Below are 19,879 nucleotides of genomic sequence, written 5' to 3'. Positions count from 1 at the left end.
TATTTTAAGAAGAAATGCTCTCGGGGAAAGAAGTCTTGCATTTAAGTAGATGAAATATTAATATCAGCTATCATGAAGATAACAACATCAATGATGCTGAACACTGTTCAGTATTGAAAACTACTCTGTGAATTAAATGTTTTGGCCTACATTCCATTTGCCTCTAAGATATTTAAGCAACTTACATGACTCCTACATATACAAGTCACTAGGCATGATCCTATTCCATCCCACTCACCAACCAAGCCCTAGAATTCTCTCTCTGCCAGGGCATGTGTGCTGTTACTGCCTTCTCCCTTACCTACTGTACCCTCTCTGTTTCCTCTGCTCATTCCAGGGGATTTGTGCCCCCTCCTTCCTTCCTCATTGCTGTATTTACTTGAATCCAAGATGAGGTCACCCCCCATACAACGGTGGAGGGATAACCACTCATCTTAGATTCAAGTACAGGATAGGGACAAGCAGTGCCCATGCTGCCTGCCCCAGACCATGGGAAGCTTGCGCAGCATGGTAAGGGGCCTGTGATGGGAGAGGGTGGACTGAATCACAGCAACTCCCCTGCCACTGTGCTCCCCCTTACTTCAAGCATGCTGAGCAGTGATCCAGGGATATTGTTATTTTGGAAGATATCTGTGGCTACCCTTCAGCAGTTCCTTTAGCGATCAACAATTAAAGGTGCCTGCAGTTGTGGATTTGCTAAACAGGGGACAAAGGCTGTAAACGCCTCATTTTCTCTCTTCTGGTCCTTGATATTCCTCCCAAATCAATCAGATTCTGCCCACTGACATGTGGAATGTTCCCAGGAATTCTGGAATAGATCTGGCGTGCTAGCTATATCAAGTTAAATCACACTCAAAGGCAGAATCAGAGAAATAGCAGTGGCTAGCCAGGGCACTGCAAGCTTGGCCAGCTAGCTGTAAGCACATTATTCTGAGACCTTGCAACACACCAAAGCAAGAGGCAAATTAGTAACAGATCAACAGCTTGTGTGTACTCAGAACAAGCTCCGAATACAATCTTCATTTCACTATTTCACTCCTTTTTATCTAGTAATGCAGAAAAAAGTTTAGTATCAAGATAAAAAAAGCAAACTCGACAATCATTTTTCTATACAATAAAGATCACTGCAAACTGGATAGTACTTTTGGCTTTTTACTTGGACCTCAGAAACCCCAGGCTGATGGACTACAGTCCCTCTTCTGCAATATTCTTGATGCTGTAAAATTCAGTCTTTTTAATAGGTTTCTATTTAACAGCTGCTACAGATTTACTAGTGTGCACTTTTTAAGTATACTAATTGCCATGCAAGGTAAGTGGATACTATACGGTAGCCATTATGAAACCAAATATCTTTACTTAAACTATCTATCTCACTACTGCACTGGGCTAACACTTAAATGAGGCAAGCATCAATACTATTAACAACCTCCAACAGTTGTTTTTGGGGCAAGAAAGAAGAGACTACTCTTGCTAGTTACTTTTTGAGCCAATTCTAGCGTAAGTGCAAGTGAACCACTAATTTACAAGGTCAATTTAGTTTGATTATATTCCATATTCTCTCAAGGGGGTATACACAAGTGGTAGTGTTATGACATCATTAAGAGGAATTAGAAACATAAAGAAAGCAAGATTCACAGCAACACCCTGGAGACTGCTTAAAATATTTCAGAGTGGAAGAATACATAACCAGGGGGAGAGGTGGGATGGCAGGGGCAGGGAGGGAGGGTGAGTAAAGGAGAAAGAGTTAACTGGGAATTACAGAGTCTTATTTGGAGAGAAGCATCCCAACTAACATTAAAGGAACAGACTTAGCATGCAGGATGGCAACGGAGATGGTTAAGAGAAAGCATGCAGAACAAAAAGATAAGATCTAGACCCAGCAGACTAAATGCATCAGAAGAAAAAACCATGAAGGAGAAAAGAGCCCAAGGCAACTGTGGGGGGCTGTAAGAAATGACATTATCCCCTAAAAATTACTAGTAGTTATCACCTTAGATGGTGATAGGGCTATACACTACTTCAAAAGTAACCATAAGATTAGCGTCACATCAGGACAGCGAGAATCTGAACCGACAAGAGTTAGGCTGCAGTCCATTATTGCCGGAGAGCACTATGTCAAGTCCTGACAAAGCTCAAGGGCAAAAGCAGCTGATTTTTCCTCTTTTTTAAAAGAAAGTATGTTTTTTGTGAATAAAAACCTGCTGAAATGCATGGCTGGAAAGTAGCCTAACCTGTACGCCATCTTTAGAAAGAGTGGGGCTGGTTTCAAGAGTTTACACAAAAAGGGGAGATCCTATTTCAGCACTAGGAGAAGTGAAGGAAAATTACTGAAGCTAGAGACTTCTACATGTGATAAGCACAATGTGATTGAGTTAAAAATACCTGCATTTTTTTCCTGTTAGCTAGGAGAACAAATTAGAAGGGTTATCAGGTCTCACACTTCAGGTTATCTGAAGCATTTGAGGCATGTATCATCTTGGCATTTAAGTACTAAACAATGGTCATGAAGAAAGAGTGCAAGAAAGACATTTTCTTCTCTTTTCCCCAGGCAGTATATATTTTAAGGAACATCTTCTCTGGAAAAAGGCTTTAGTAAACAGATATATTCTTGTATTTTTCTTTTAACAGTCAGGCCTGGGTTCAATCTAATTTCCTCTGCCATGGACTTCCATAACTCAGGTCCACTAAAAATGTTTTGAAAGCTAAAGCTGTGTTTCTCCAACTGCGCAGTCCCCATGGAAAGCAGCTGTTTTGCAATGGCAGCTGCTGTGGAGGGGGAGGTAGTCCTAAAGATAACAAGGCCTCAATTAACTCAGGTCCTCAAAGATTAGGATCAGGATTTTTAAACTGATTCTGAAACAAACAAGGAGTTATTGGACTTTGAAATACATTAGTGTGAAATTCTTGTGCTGGCTTTTGTTGCTTAAGAGAGTGCTGTTTGCATTTGGTAAATCATGAGACTTCATCTGCTGAAGATGTTCAAGCTCAGGCACAGTAAGCTTCATTAGCCTAACCTGGCAGCAACGGAAAGGCAGAATCAGAGTGACCAGACGCACATCCAAGAGAATGGAGGTTTTTGGTTTGAAACTAGATGCCACCTTTTACCATCATGGCAATTTGCCTGTCAAAGTGAAGCAAGGAATCCAGCATGGCCCCAGTGTCACACAATTATCTGTGGTTTGAGGCCTGGAGTGACGACAATTAATGCATACAACACTGGTTATCCCTAGGGATACGTTAGAGAGACTTCTGGCTTAGTTTTGTGTGGGACAGTTCTTAGGTTTCTATCTTTACAGAGTTTTGCCAATCCCTCTGATTGTGCATTTTCTTAACTTTGCTTGTGTTAGGCACATTACTGAAAGAATGCAATCTATATTGCATGGTGCAGGGGGCATTTCTGCTTGGTGCAGGGAGCTGGACCTGATGATTTTCCAAGGTCCCTTCTGGCCTTACAATCTATGAATATGAATACAGGTGAAGACTGAGGAAGTGAGGGGTTCCAAAACAACTACACAGACCACAATTTACTAGCTAACTGCTATAAAAGCAGAGAAAGGAAACCTAAGAATGAAAGCATAGTTGAAGAAGTGCAGTTGTACACGTAATGAGGTCTCGATACACCATAAATATCAGACTACAAAAACATGAATATATACCCATTAAAGGTGGGTGCACATTTAGAAAGTAAACGGTCAGAAAAGAAGTGTGGCAGCTCAAGACCAAGTAGAAGTAGCTTTGCCATTACCTGCAGTGTCCTGCGTTTGTTGTCTTCAGTGTGTATCCATGCTCGTAACGTCAACTCTGTTATGAATATTTGAGCAGCCTTGGCAAACAGCACAGGAGCTTCAGCACTAATCATCTGCAATGAGAAAAACACATTTTATTCATTCATCAATAAGTGTGCTACTGTACTACAGAAACCTGGAATTACAGTCATGGAGGTTTTGTAGTATTAACAAATAAATAGTCTATGTGCAACTAACACAGCAATCTGGAAGTTTTAAGGGATTTCCACATTTGGAGCTTCTCATTGAAAGATCTGAAAGTCCAAAGGGCTTCTAGTTTTAAACTTAGCACAGGAATAGGAGGACTGGTCGGCTGCAATTCTCCATGAAAGAGCATTTAATAAAGCAGCATCAGTTTCATTGCTCAGCTTGCTGGATTACTATAAGCCAACACAAAAAGTTTTATTCAGTCCGTCTTAATCTTCAAGAACACAACCAGAATTGAAACACCATAAATAATTCATATGGTGGACAAGCTTCTTGTCACAGATTGATAGGTTCCTTCTTTCACTCTGATGGATAATCCATAACAGAGTTCACACTTTTCTCAGACCGATTTATCATGCACAATACAATAGGCATTGTGGAAATTTTGGTTATGACTGACATTTTGGGGCCAAGTTTCAGAAGCCACGGAACACTGTGCTCACAAAGCCCTTAACTTGCAGTTGCAAGTGGTATTTGGTATATGTAAAACTGGGTAGTCAGTCATCTACCAGCTTTGCACAGCAAAAATTCTGCACGTGAAGAAAATGGCAGAAATTCAGAGGTTACATTGAGGCCTTTTCCCAAAATCTCGCCCTTACAGTTAGAGACTATTAACAGTATTTATTTAGGAAGTCACTTTTATATTAATGAATGCAGCATAAAACACAGCAACCTGCACCAAGCTCCATTTTCTTAGTTGTATACAGCTCAAATTCCCTTTCTATTAAAAGTTCTGCTTCACTTTATCTACCTTTGCATTACATTTATTTCCCAGGATAATCTCCTCCTTACTAAATGAAAGCCACTGATCTTTTGTTTTCCATCTCGCTTTTACCTTCATTATATTGGATTTAGCATTAATTTGGGTAAGGCAGTGAACTGGGACTCAAGAGGTTTGGTTTCAATTTGGTTCAAAGCTGAAAAGAATGATTCCTTTGTACAGATGGACAAAGAACACACCTTTTTATGGAGCTTATTTAAATGTTAAAGATTCTCTTAACCTACAGGTGGTATTCATTAGAAGAGTGCAAGTCATTTAGTCCTTGGAAGTTAGCATCTCAGAGACCTCTAGAGTAAAAGCAAAAAGATCTCTAGCTGTCTAATCAGAAAATACCAAAATATTTATTGTCATTTTGTTTTTCTTATTATGCAAGATGAAACATCATTTTTACTCACCAGCTCCACGTATAACTTCCTACGTATATGGAAGACTGCAGCATTCTCCTCAGTCACATGCTGAATATTGATTTTTCATTTTTACAGATTTCAGCGTTTCAGACCTAAAACTTATGTCAGAGACCATCCTTTCTAAATCATTTAACATGCTTAAGTTTTAGGCTAATAAATGAAACACTTTAACTGTCAGGCATTTTTAAGATGTCAATATGTTTGCATTTGTTTTGCAAAAATGAAAACCACAAACACAAAAAGAGGATTGGAAAAGTGACAGACAACACCAGGACACTAGCAGAACTAGGAAAACACCAAAAAATGCCTGGGAAGGACACGTGGATGGATGGGACTCGCAACTGAAAAGCATCAGGGACTCTATATTCAAAACATTAAATGTTTTTGCCCAGACTTTATAGTTTAGGTGAATAATAAAAAAGTCATCCAATTTAATTTGATGAGCACTGTGAAATCCATCACGTACGTAGCAAAATTAACAATGTTAGCCTCTAAGCTGGTGGTTTTGGAGCTGCCAATGTGTCTAGGGCAAGGGTCTGGCCCTCAGAGCCATGTGCTCCAGCTCACAGGGCTCCTCGAATGGCTGAGAATTTGAGGCCTGGACCCACAGCTGAATCCTGGGACATCTTTCAGAAGTGGTGTTGTAAGCAACAGCTGCATTAATCCTAGCAGCTCCATGACACCCTTACCCCACCACTGCTGTTCATCCCACCACTGGAGGTGGGTTCAGATATGGACAATGGCGAAATGAGTTTGACACCTCTCATCTAGTGTATTCTGAGCATTTTTTTCTATGTGGAAAGAAATAATTATCTCTAATATGCTGTGAGGAAGGCTGGTCTATTGGTTACGGCAAGGAATTGAGATTCAGTTTGGAAGCTATCATACCTCCCAGTTTAACCTCTGCCAAGTCGCATTTCATGCATCTGCTCCCCATGTGCCGTTACATTCCTCGCAGGGTGTTTTACAGATCAATTTGTTAACATTCATTAAGCAATCTGATACTAACAGACAAGGGAGCCTGCCATGTAAAGTACATAGACAGGTTTGTATTAAACAGCTACTTTATTTTGAAAGATAAATATTTAAACACAATTTTAGAGCACTTCTCAAAAAACACACTCCAGTTTCCACAGGAGGCCTTTCATACCGACATCAGCTTAATTGTTCTATACTAGCTGATCCTGCATTTTAATTCTTGTAAGTTTTCAAACAGACTTGTTCAATAATGTTTTTTAATTAAATGTTGAACTCCAGGGACTGAAAGCTACACTACTCATTTAAAATGTTCGTAACTGCATGTTTTGTTTCATAGTGTAAAGGAGAAAGCAAGAACTTACCTTCACATCTTCATCCAGTTTCATAATCTTCTTAATACGAGCCAGTGGGAGCTCCTGTACTCTGAAGTCTTTCTGTGGAGAACAACAGGAATATGGTTTATTAAATCTCAAACAACACATAATTCAAAGTAAAGGTAGCATATAAGTGGAACTACAAAGAATCAGAATCAGCTCACAAACAATTCCCTCTAAGAGGCAGTCATTTTTATTCTTGTCCAAAGTATAGTAGCCACTATTCAGCATATCGTGCTCTTCCTTTCATCCACTTTTCGCTGCCTTTCTCGCTGTTATACAGTCAGCGGTGTCTTAGGCAGATGCTGGTACGTACCTATTTATCTTGCTCCAAATTCCTTTCCAAATTCCAGAAGGTGGCTGTATACCAGTGCCATTTCCAAACACTGCATTTTAGACCAATTCTTGTTTACAGCAAGTGCATTCATTTGGGATACTTTAGACAACCAGAAAGTGTTGAACAAATTCACCAAAAGGACCAGGAGAAAGACGATGCAGAAGATGAGAAAAATAAGCATTGGTTGCCAGCATGGGGCCAAGAGTTTTCTTCCCTTTACTTGAACTTGTGGCCAGCTGCCAGTTTCGGCATGAAGCAGATGGCAATGTGGTGTAAAAACTGTTTACAAATGGGCTGCCCAATTTTTTTGCCAATGAAGTGGCTGGCTGGCTCACAGAGAAGAAAGGTCATGGTCTGGAGGGGGAAGCAGGCCACTGGCAACTGGTCCAATTGCCATGCCCTGTTGAACATCCAGCATATACGCAGCCTATAGGAAAGCAATAAGAAGGCAATTACACCCCTTCCTGCAGAAAGAGGACCAAGAATATCCTGTTAGGGTTTATGTCCAGAGAGAAACCTCCAATGCTAAAGGGATTAGCTGTACTTCATTTCTAATGTAACCCCCTTTCCCCAACATCTCATGTCCCTTTTCCCTGCTCAGAAAATAATGTTTCTCCTGAAGCCTTTAAACACTGATAAGCATTCAGTATCTACACATCAGAGGAGGGGATGCACCATCCCTTCTCACAAAGTGCTTTGCAAAATGCTTTCTCCCTTCCAAATGAAAGCTAAGGGGGAAAAAAATCTGCTAGGCGTAATACAAGGAAACATGTTTCCCTGGAGAGAGATGTCAGTGCAAATGTTCTCAGTAAAGAGAAGAAAAATTTGCCATCCTCCACTGAGACAGGAGAGGGTGCATCTGGCTCTACTAGCAGGGCAGCAGGAGGCATTTTCATTTAAAAAGGACTGCCTCTGTTCTGCTGGATTGGAAGGAAATGCTAATTCAGTGGGCATAATGCTTGTGGTATTATTGTTTCACATCACAAATTAGGGCTTATTTTGGAGGGTGCTTACAAACCAGAGAAAGAGCTCAGGAACTGACTGAGCTGCCTACAGTTTCACCTTTCAGCAGCTAAAGGATGTTGAGCTGCAAGTAGCAGCCTGCACTGTCTGTAGGGCAGGGGAAAAGCCCCACAAAAGGTGCAATGCAGCATAGCAGGTACCTCACACCTTTCAGAGCACAGGGAGAGGAAATTTAATGGAGGTTAGGGGCCAAGGAACATCCCTTACCTAAGGCTGGGGGGAAGCTGCTGGAGTTTATCAGGTGATTATTAGGGACCAGAATGATAGGGGGCTGGGCAGAAAGCCTACAAGGACAACAAAGGGCCACCAGTATGCCTTTAAACAGAATTTTCTACCAGTATTCACCTCTCGCACGCACGCACGCACACACACGGCAAGGAGGGAGAGGCGGCAGGTTGAAAACTCGAAGACAGATAAAAACAGAATTTATTTTTTAAAAGAGAGACTGTAGGAATTTATAGGCAAATCCCCTCAATGTTGAGGAGCTAATTTAAGCGTTCAAATTTTTTGATGTTGAGAATGCTGCCAATTAGTGTTAACTTCTGGGAAGATATGTGGATCCTCTGCACAAGCTCTCAGCGGTGCATCTGCTCTGTAGCTTCTATAAAAATATGTGAAAAATATTTTAAATTTAAGATATACTTGCAGGGAAAATTTTACACCTATAAACAAGTAGTAGAGCTCTTTGATATCTGCTTATCTTTTGCATTAATTTTGGTGTAAGGGAAGTAGGCATGTTGTCTGGCTGCTACCCAGCTAAATAAACTTTAGCTAACAATTCCTCATCTTTCCTTTTTTTCCAAAATAGGTCTCAGTGTTTTCACCAGGCCTCTAATTCTGGAGCTATAATGCATCCTTCATCAGATCTTCTACTAGTCCTCGAGTATAATGCCATTTTTCTTCGTTGCTTAATAAGGGAGGCTGAAATCTCAAGGATTTTTTTGAACTGTGTTCCTATTTTCCTTTAATAATAGCTAAAAATCTGCACACTGCAAAAGCACAAGAATAGAAATTAAAGATCCTCTCAAACAGCAGGCAACCAGAACAGTTTGTACCTCAGATGACTACTTTGACCCCAGCTACACAATACATATAAATGAAATCTCAATTTGCTCAGGTACACATATACGACAGCACACTGTGTATTGGCTTTATGACAAGACATACAGTAATGTCTGTGCTTGATTAGGTGCAGGACCAGTTAGTAATTGTCCCTCCCCACCAGCCTTGTCCCCCTCGCTTGCACTGTCCTCATTAAAATTTTCATTCAGGCAGAAGGGCTACAATTTAGTATGCAACATTTTGCTACCTTGCAATGCAATAAACAGATTCACATGACAGCAGTGTTAAAAATTCAATTGCCATACTGAATAAACTGTAGGATAAAGCCTTACCACCCAGAGATGAAGGTAAGCTATAGTTCTTGCACATACAAGCTCAATATACTAAAGGTACAAAGTAATTATTTCTGCTTTATGAATAAACATTTCTAAATCTGCTTCTTGAATTGAGTTGGTGTGTATACGATTAAAGCTTTGTCTTTATGGACTACTTTATCAAAACAGGTTTCTGCATTTTAAACACCCATCTTTAAATCAAGCCTTCCTCTTATGTGAAGTGCAATGAAAAAAAAAAAGGCTGCACATTTAAGACAAGACAGACCATATTAATGTTACAATAGAAGCACCAGTCTCTTTAAAAGAGGCATTTCTGTTACAGGCCCCTTTTCTCCGCCACTCACATTTTAAAGAAAAAATCTGGACTGAAATTTCAGCTTCTCATTCCATCTACAAGCAAATTTCTAAAGTGTGTGTGTCAAAATTACACTCAGCTTTAAATGATTTGAGTGCATGACAAAAGGTAGCAAGCACCACGTTTTTTTAAACAATGCACTCATTTGCAAAGCTTCAAACACATCGAAGATTAGACCTTAACCTGGGTACATTACACTCTTCAAAAACAGTAGATGTGTGAGATTCTCAGGGTGCGCTTTTGGTCTTAAAACTAACATCAATAGATTACGTACCAAAGTAAATTTGTCTAGTTCATACACAGATAATTGTGTAGGTCATTAGGCTCCGAGATACCTTTATCTTTGATACCATGGCTTGGATATCAATTATAATATGTCCTTAAAAATGCAAGGGAAAAAAATTAGTCTACAAACATCTAGATGCTATTAATGTACTGAACAAGAGGTTAATAAAGAGATCACAACTTTAAATAACCTAAAAGTGGTGTATGTGTGTGTTTAGATTCTAAATAATGAAGTTGCAAAACTGTAATTTTTCTCACTTTATTTCATTAAATGCATAAGAGAACTAGGAGAAAGCAGAGTCTCTGTTACAAGGTGTTTTAAAAGTGGTATTATCAAGTGAAGAAAAGCTAGTGGAGTGGGGGGAAGGAAAAAACCCCCAAACCTTGAGCACTGGTACTAAAATCTGATTTAAATGCTGCTGCTCATAAAACTTGAAATGGTATAAAAACGTATGTATGAATGTACCAAGTCATGACACAGTATAAACTCCATTCTGGAAAGAGAAAATAAAAATCCATCTTTCAGCCACAGATTTTTTTCAAATCTGGGAAACATTTCAATACTATGCACAGTTAGAAAGTGTCAGCTTTCCAGCAAAAATCTGGAAGCACTTTGACCTGCATATGATATATTACAGAATACAACAAGAGTAGTGAGCAATACGCTATGTATTATGTTATGCAATATATTCCCAATCTCCTGACCTTCAGCTGGTCTCAAGGTTGGCCAGTACCTGACAATAATTGCACTTACCTACATTATTCCAAAATCTTCTCACTCCCACTTCTCCCAAAAGATGTTAAAATATTTCTAATGCCCTTTAGGAAACCAACAGCATCTCTCAGTACGCTAAAAAGTCTTTCCATCAAACACTGTTTCCCTTCTAACAGATTTGGGTTTAAAATCGCAATACGCTCATCATGGATAACTATCACGTCTCACTGAACTGTGAAATTTGTTTCAGCTGGGCTTAATATTTTGACAAATCTAGGTATTTGAAAGAATTGTTGACCAAACTTTATAGCCCAAAGCTCTAACATTTGAAGTTATTGTATAAAAGGTGCATGAAACCATGATCCACCTTGATATACTCCTGCACAATCACTGTGGTGGTCATCAGTGGGATCTGTTGGTACATACCCAAATGCAGCAGGTGACCAGATACTCACAACTTTAGTGCTATGAAAAATGCTGCAACTCTTCCTGTACTAGATATTTTCTGAAAGTTTCCTGAGACTTTCTTACCACTGTTAGATTTCGTATCTCCTCCATAACCCGAGGCCAGAAAGACTGAAGACTCTGCTGAGCATCGCTACTGCCAGCTGCGCCAAAACCACCATCTGTGGACATTTTGGTAACTGGAAGGAAAAAAATGGCAATATTAAGAGGGAAACTGGGTTTGCAGAGTCCTAAAGTCTTCTTGGGTCTCTCCAGGAGTTTGGGGAGGGAGTGGGGGGGGAAGGGACCCTCAAAATAAAACAAGTTTCACAAGTTCATACAATAAACAGTGATAAAACACCTGTGCTCTTTGGGGGAGGGCCCACTTGCAATATAATTTCAAAGATATAAGGATGACTACAAAATTTAAGATGCTCTCCCCATTCTGTTTTATCATCCAAATACATACATCTCCTCCAAGAGGTGGGTCATACCATCTAACAAGGTGGATTGGCTGCCTATGAAAGCTCCTGCCTATCTAAACCAGCAAGTCTTTAAGCCTAAGCACAGACAGTCAAAAAGCCCAAGGTTGAATCAATTTAATCTTCACAGGTTAGTCTAAGCTGCGTAGACTGAACCAATAAGCAATGGGCTTCCTCGCATCCAGGGGCAGGGCCACGGCCAGGCTGATTTGCCCTGGACCCCACACCCTGCTCAGGTTGTCTTGTCTCTGCAGATTTGAAACAGTTTCCAATCACTTATACCCGTTTATGTGTAATTTCTGATTGTAGCCATTAGAGGCAACCCCGGTCCACTGGGCCTTCTTTTTACTCCAAAAGGGCATACAAAGTATCCATAAAAGATTTCAAAGACTGCTAATACTACAGATGGGAAAGATTTTTAGTAGATTTATTAAACTAAACAAAAAAAAGGAGACAATGAATAAATTCCAATTTTGCTTCCCCCAACAATTAATCAATTTAACAAGATCAAAGAGGTCTTGGCAAGCAACTGTTATTCTGCCTTAACCCATGCCTTGGGTCCACCTATGGTAAAATTAACTTTGTTGGCACCCATTGTGGCTAGCTTGCTTCTCAACTTTTCTTTTGTGCCTAGATATTGCAGAGATTTCAGCCCCAACTCATGAATGCCCATCTATATTCAATATTATTTTAAAAAGATCAACCTAAAATTTAGAATTTTTTTTATAGTTTTACACCTACTTCAGTTCTGTCAATTTCTGCATTTTTTAAATCCCAAGTTCTTATTTTAAAAATATCTCTCCACCCTTCTAAGATTTTTTGCAGGTCAAACAAATGGAAAAACTACCTGGCCATAAGCCAAGAACTGTTAAATGCATAAAATAAATACAATAAGAAAAAGAGCTCTGATCTTTAAAATTAAGGTAAAATGCTACTGACAGAGGGAGAGGAAAAGATGAACTTTCGTGGGGCTTTTAAAATGGAAGTTTTCAGTTACTTGTCTGTATTTGTGCAACTTTACAAAATAATGCTGGTCATCCATTGAGTATACCAAAAATGTTTGACTTCAGCAAATTCTGTTTGACTTTAGGACTACACAAAATCTAACTGAAGGATTCCCTATAGTCTGCACCTTGCTAAAAAGCAACTTAGAGTGTACTAACACCTGCAGTAGAAATCAAAGAACATGGGAGATGCAATTACTGAGTTCTGACCCTTCTATTTGACCACAATACCAAAGGAAAAAGAAAAGACTGGAAGACAGCTAGCTATGCCACCATCATATCAACTACTGTGACAACCCTTCCCTAATTGGGTGGGACAGTCCTGGAACATGGATAGCATTTGTCCTGAATTTGTAATGTCATGCATGGATCCAGGTTTTCTGTTCCCTGCAGAAAAGCATGGGAAACGGTGGGTTTCCTTTGCAGGCTGGCAGTGTATGCTGCCCAGCTGAGATTGTGCATGAGGCTTGGGGCCTGGTGCAGGAATGCATGGCTGCCTGGCCCAGCTGGGGAGCGGGATAGAGCCATGCGTGGCTTGTCCACAGGGCAGCAGTGGGGCTAGCTCCTTTGCACTGCGCACACTCCTGGGGAGTGGGTCATGGAGGGGCACATGCCCCCCAAGACTTGTGCATTGTGGGGGCTGACTGCTGCAGGATCAGTGCTCCACATGCTGCTGCCCTCTCCCAGAGGTGTCTGTGGCCCACTGGGCAGGAGCTGGCATGGGAGGGCAGAGAAGCTTGGTGCTGCTGCCACCAGGTGCCATGTGCTGCCTATGCCACCATGGCAAGGCAGCTTCTGCTGACCCAGCAGCAGCAGGGGCAGTGGTGCGGAGATGTGCCCCCTGCCACTGCTGAGTGGGGAGGGGGCATCTTGCCATGGTGGCACGGGGCTCCTGCGGGGAGGGCATTAGGATGGGAAGCCCTGAGCCCGCAGCCCACATCCTCCCCCGCCCTCCATGGGCTCGGCTCAGCTCTGCTCCAACCGTGCCACCGAGGGGGAGGTGGGCTTGTGTCCCACCTTTCCATTTTTAAAAAGGCAGTCACCTTATCCTCAACCTCTAATTTACATGCGACTAAACAGGATCCAATCCTTTGCCTTTCCTAGGGAATTGCAATGTAAGCGAACACAAGTCTTTCGCCTTGTAGCTACTACAGAAGCAAACCCTGTTTCTAGGGTCAAAAATCTTTTATGGCATTTAAGCCCAAAGTGGCTAATTTAGACAACCATAAAATATGCTTAGAAAATGCTCTAACTACAAAGAAACAGTGTTACAAAAATAAGAAAAATGAGGTATGGGGCATGGTTTCTCGAGTTCCTGACAATACTCTGGCAATCGTTAAAGCTCTGGCAGAAGAATGCTTGAGAAGTGCTGGTTAGACACTAACAACATTCCAGTCGTGATGGCACGTATGAATTACAGAAACAGAGTGCTGCAGGACAGAACTTGTTATTCCCCAAGCACAAAAATTGTTTTAAGTGAATGTCAGAAAAGTCACTGCTCACTTCCCAATGGAACAAAGCCCGAGTTAGCTAGTGAATTATTAGATCTTCTTCTGGGGTCACCCAAAGCTGCTTTGATCTTTTTGTTAAAAACCCACCCTCTCCATCCAACCCTCATTCTTCAAAGTTCAGGAATCTGTAGGGAAAAAAAAACTATGGGCTGCTTCTAAAAAGATAAATCTCAGCAGACAAAGATATTTGTGTAGGGTGATGTAATGGGAAAAGACATAGGGCCAAATTTAGACCTAGCATAAGCAGGCACAATTCCCATTTTCTTTTGAACCATTGTGTATAATGGCTTATTCCAGTCATTTCTCAAGCTGCAAGAGGAGCAAAGTAATTTTAAATTTTACAATATGACGTAGTATCAAATGTCATCCGGGGCAATGGCTGGTAGATTTTAAGACCCCACTGTACCAAATACAGTAATGACTTTCCATAAAAATATAAGCTGGATAATTCTAGAGTGGCTTACTGATGGGAATTTAGTTCTATACACTCTATACTTTTCAGTTCAGACCATAAAGGAGCCTTACAAGTGGTTACATTAAAAAAAAAAAATTCTGGCTGGTTTGAGAGAGCAGGACAAAGACGAATTTAGAGATGAAAATTGTTGCAATTATGACAAAAGAAAGGCAAAAATCATTGTGTGTGTAATACACACACACACACACACACAAAAAATGACTTTTGCCTTTATACACACACACGGTGTTTATAAAGTCCTTGTGCAACTTTAAACTTTAATAACTTTGGATGTATACGTGATAGAAGCAAACTGTAAACAACGACCAAGAGCATAACTCATTAAGTTTTAACACAATCCAGCTCAAATTCTAGACTTCAACATAACTGCCATCTTTCGTAACACATCATTCAATCTGTACGTCCAACTCCTAGAAAGCATTTTCCAGTTGCTGTTGAGTGATTTCATGAATTGCATTTGTGATCCTTATCCTATGCATAGCTTACACTATGCTAAAAAAATTAATAAATTATGCTTTCAATTGCCGTTTACAGTTTGCTTCTATTATGTGTATACCCAAAGTTTTTGAAGTTTAAAGTTGTACAAGGACTTTATAAACACCCTGCATATAGACATAGACACAGACACAGACATAGACATAGACTTTCTGGAAAAAAGAACAAAAAAGACCAACAAGCCACTCAGTAGCACCAACTGGAACTCATTTGCATAATTATCTAGAAGCTAACCAGCTTCAAACATTTAAAAGGAACAAAAATAAAAATATTAAATATTTGTAACCAAATTCTGACTGTTTTCTTCCTGCTTTGTCATATGAAGCTCAGAAGCATCATTTTAGGAGCATAATGCAAAGTAATCCTTCAAATCTGCTCTGCGTGGCCACTATTCCATTATATAACTGAACTCATATGTCAATGCCACTAGCACCACAGGGACTTTTCCCGAACCAGTGATGCAACTGAGTCAGAAGGCAAAAGCACTATTTTTTTGTGGTTTTACTTCAAAAATTATTTGCATTTAGGTCTATTTAATTGCTATAATGGAATGAATTACTAACGGCAAGAAACGGAGAAGTAAAATAAAAACTGACTCATTAAAAAAAGACAAACACTAGGAAAATGTTTATTTCTAAAGCCAACATGGATACTACTAACTTGTTTTATTGGAGCAACCCTTACAGAAACCCTCTGAAAATGCTTGTAATTAAAATGGAAACAGAAAAGTTTTTACAAACACAAATATCAGGGTAGAAATGTTTAAAAAAACATTACAGCACTGCTCTGCATGAGAATGAAAAAGTGTCGAGAGACTATCCAGTAAACACTGTCAAGTCTGAGCAAAATTCTGGAAGTGAAGAGAAAGGTAGTGAAAAGTGCACTCCATTTTTAATTCTCCATCTCCAGTTTTAAAAACGGCATTCATAAGAGGTAAGGTATTTACTAATATCTTGCCAGCATCGCTTTAAAAAAAAAAACCAGCTACTGGCCTAATACATGCAAACTTTTGAGTCTTCTAATTCTGAAGGTAAAGTCTACATACACCAAGGCATGCTGAGTTCCTGGCATCTTTTACTATGCCGCCAGAAGTCATACTTTTGACAGAGTAAGTGAAATACAGATAGCGATCTTTACTGCAGAAGCTGACCATAACTCATTCCTGATATCACTAATGAAAAGCAGCACAAATTCTCGGTTTTAATCAAATACATCCTGTAACTTTGTAAATTTAACCAAACACATCCTGCACTCCAACTCCAGCCCCCAACATCTATGAAATTAGCCTGTTCAAAATGACAGCTGACTACTTAATACATTCTTGAGTGGCAGAAAAGGACAAATGTTCAAATTACACGAAGGAAAAAGATTTATTTTCAACTTTTGGTATGTATGAAAATAAGCTTTTTTCTTGAGCTCCATATATGAATATGCATTAGCCCAGGCTCCTGAAAGAACTCAAAACTAGTTTAATCTCGTCAAAACATTTTAAAAAGTCCTCTCAGTGAATAAAAATCCTATTGTCCAAGTAAATAAACACAAAACCCGTATTTCAGAATGCAAAATTAACAGGCTGATATTTGATTCAAAAATTAAATTGCTACTTTAAGTAACATAGTTATTAGGAAAAGCAAAAGAGAAGCCAATTGGAGGCAAGTACAGATCTATTAATGATTATCCAGACTAGAGTAAAAGCCATGCAGCTGTAAACAAGAGTTATCAGTGGGCTGTTACAGATGCCTATCAATATGCTACCCTTATGGAAAGGACGTAAAACAATCCTGTCTGTTAGTATATCCTAGGCAAAGTAAAACATCTTGAGATGCCATTACAGAGTCACTGGCACAAGTAAAAAAAAAAAAATAATTAAAGAATGTACTTGATTTATAAAGTCAGTCTTTAAAAGGAAAGAAAAAAATGTCCTGGGGTTTTTGTTAGCTCAATGTAATATCTCAGGATTTCCAAAATGCAGAAACTTGTCATTCTGAAAGTCTAGCTATCATTTCATCAAGTAGATGAATTCTGTACAGTTTGCAGAACACAAAGATGGATTTAAAGAAACACATTATAAATCAGACACCTGAGCTCTGTAGAGGGATGTAGGCCTATAGTTCAAAAATATAACACCACTGACCTATAGTGATGAGGGGGAGAGGTAAAGACAGGTGGAAATCAGCACAGACTAGATCTTGTCTACCCAAGAAAGACCTATTAATTTGATGAAATCAGTATATAATCCAATTTAAGCCATGCGATCCCCTTTGTGTGTGCAGAAACCTCTCACCAGACAGAGCCTAAATGTGGAGTGCCCTTGAAAAGGCCACAGATAGGTCAGAGGTGCAGGCAACTCCAACTAGGGCATCAACATTTGCAATTATAGGTCATCTTTCATCCAGCAAACTTGAAAAGCTGAAAGCCTTACAAGCAGCTCTACAGAGGCAGGTAAGTACTATGTAACTGCAGTTTTAAAGAAGAATCAAACCAAGGTACTAAGATGAAATCATTACTAAGGAGGGATGAAGGAGTCGGAAAGGTCAGACACAAGCGTCTCAAGTTGAGCACTCAAAAGTTAAGCACCCAGATCAGAGGGATAATCTGACTGAACTAAGCAAAAGGACAGCAAAACACTTCCAGAGCCAGGAACTGAATTTAGAGATTTTTTTGGCTACTTCCCTCATGCTGCAGTCCCAGATCATAATTACCCGAAATATTAATAAGGGACAAAGACTATGAGCTCTACAGGGAACAAACTTAGAGCCTTGTGAAAGAAGGTGACTCTGAACTTAATCAAAAGCTATCAAGATGAGAAACTACTTAGTTGAGAATATATATTAACAAGGACTCTGTGTTTCAATACGGACAAGTGCAGGGTGCTGCACTTGGGCAGTAGGAACGAGCAGCACACTTACACAATGGGGAACTCCCTACTTGAGAGCACGGAGGCAGAAAGAGATCTTGAAGTCATTACTGACTCCAAGATGAACATGGGCCGACAATGCGAGGCCATGGTTGGCAGGGCTAACCGGACCTTGTCGTGCATCCACAGGTGCATCTCGAGTAGAGCCAAGGAGGTGATCCTCCCCCTCTACGCGACGCTGGTCAGGCCACAGCTGGAGTATTGTGTCCAGTTCTGTGCGCCCCATTTCAAGAGGGATGTGGACAACATGGAGAGGGTCCAGAGGAGGGCCACCCGCATGATCCGGGGACAACAGGGCAGACCCTACAGTGAGAGACTGCGGGACCTGAACCTATTCAGCCTCCACAAGAGAAGGCTGAGGGGGGACCTGGTGACCGTCTATAAACTCACTAGGGGGGACCAGAAGGGTTTGGGGGAGATGCTGTTTCCCCTAGCGCCCGCTGGCATAACAAGAAGTAATGGGCACAAGTTGATGGAGAGGAGGTATAGATTGGACATCCGCAAAAACTACTTCACAGTTAGGGCGGCTAGGAGCTGGAACCAACTTCCAAGGGAAGTGGTGCTGGCCCCTACCCTGGGGGTCTTTAAGAAGAGGCTGGATGCCTACCTGGCTGGACTCATCTGAGTCCCGTTTTTGTTTTGGGGTTTTGTTGTTCTCCCGCCCTGGTGGGGGGTCGGGCTAGAAGATCTACTAGGTCCCTTCTGACCCTAAATCTATGAAACTATAATACCAGCAGCAGAAGAAACAAAGCTCACAGTGGGTGCATCTACACATGCGCTTTAATACCCAGTAGCCTATTTTACTGTGCATTAAAGCGTTGTGTAAAAAAACATGCTATTACACTAATGCACAGTAAAACAGGCTACTGCGTGTTAAGTGTCACCTAAAAAGCATGCGTTTGCATATTATGGCAGCTGAATGCACATTAATTTAGTACCTCATATTGGAGATACTAAATGTAATATGCATTAGGAAAAGTGCATTAATGCACATGTGGACATGCCCAGTGCACAGGATAAATCAGACAATAAAGATCATTTATACTAATGATCAGCATTTACAGTGCTATACCGTGTAAAACAGCAAAAGTTTTTTTCCATCCCAAGTCTTTAAAGAAGGGAAAACCCAGACTAAGATGCCCAAAGTTGAGGAGGATGGGGGACATGAAATAAACAGTTTTATGTGAACTTCCTAAGTTTGCATCCCATGCTTGTAGTGAATGTTTCAGTTTTTCCCCCATTTTACACTTGGAAGCGATGTGTTAACAGCTAAGAGAAAACATCCCATACGTGACAGTTCTTCAGTACAGAAGACAGACAAGGACATCATGCTGTAGTGACACTTCTTGATCTGGGTTAATTTTTTTTCAGCCAGTAGTAAAACGTGCTGAAAATGCAGTTTTGAGGAAGAACACCCCCCCTCCCCCCGACTTTAAAGAGGGGAAAAAATACTGCACTGTTATAGTCCAGTATTTTCCTAAGCAAACAAGGTTATTTGGGTAAATGCCTTATCTTTTATTAGGCCAACTGAATAGTTGGAAAAATTGTTCTTTACAAGCCTTTGGGCACAAGCAACCTTCTTCAGGCACAGGGAGTCAGAGGGAATAGGTGTTGTTTAAAAAAATCAACTAAAATTAAAACTCTCATTGGACTCATCATGAATAGTTGTTGTTTTTTCTCAATTTTGCTGGGGGGAAAAAATCTGTCTCATGTCAGAATCCGTTTAAACAAGATAAACAGAAAGCACAAACATAAGGAAGCAACTGTAGTGATTTAACTGCAGCAGTTTCTAAAACAAATTGTCTTTAATTGGTACAAGTGTAATGTGCCAAGCAGACTTCATTATACTCTGCACCTCTTCTGCTGAAGGCCTGTATCTGTGAGCCACTGGGATCGTTATAGTCCCC

At 40.3% G+C, this 19,879-nt stretch overlaps 1 protein-coding gene across 3 annotated transcripts in view; it reads right to left on the bottom strand.

The window, feature by feature from the left end:
• The window catches only part of NFYC (nuclear transcription factor Y subunit gamma), an 80,611-nt gene that overhangs the window by 21,286 nt on the left and 39,446 nt on the right, over positions 1-19,879 (bottom strand). For all 3 annotated transcript variants that reach the window (XM_019512250.1, XM_019512248.1, XM_019512249.1), the window contains 3 exons: positions 11,176-11,288; positions 6,521-6,592; positions 3,746-3,859 (listed from right to left, as the gene is read on the bottom strand). In XM_019512250.1, the coding sequence (XP_019367795.1) occupies positions 3,746-3,859; positions 6,521-6,592; positions 11,176-11,280 (291 nt within the window). In that variant the 5' untranslated portion in view covers positions 11,281-11,288. The remainder of the gene's footprint in view (positions 1-3,745; positions 3,860-6,520; positions 6,593-11,175; positions 11,289-19,879) is intronic.

The sequence above is a fragment of the Gavialis gangeticus genome, unplaced genomic scaffold (assembly GCF_001723915.1).
Source record: "Gavialis gangeticus isolate Ggan-Ray unplaced genomic scaffold, GavGan_comp1, whole genome shotgun sequence".
NCBI lineage: Eukaryota > Metazoa > Chordata > Crocodylia > Gavialidae > Gavialis > Gavialis gangeticus.
This window is presented reverse-complemented; position numbering and strand designations above follow the sequence as displayed.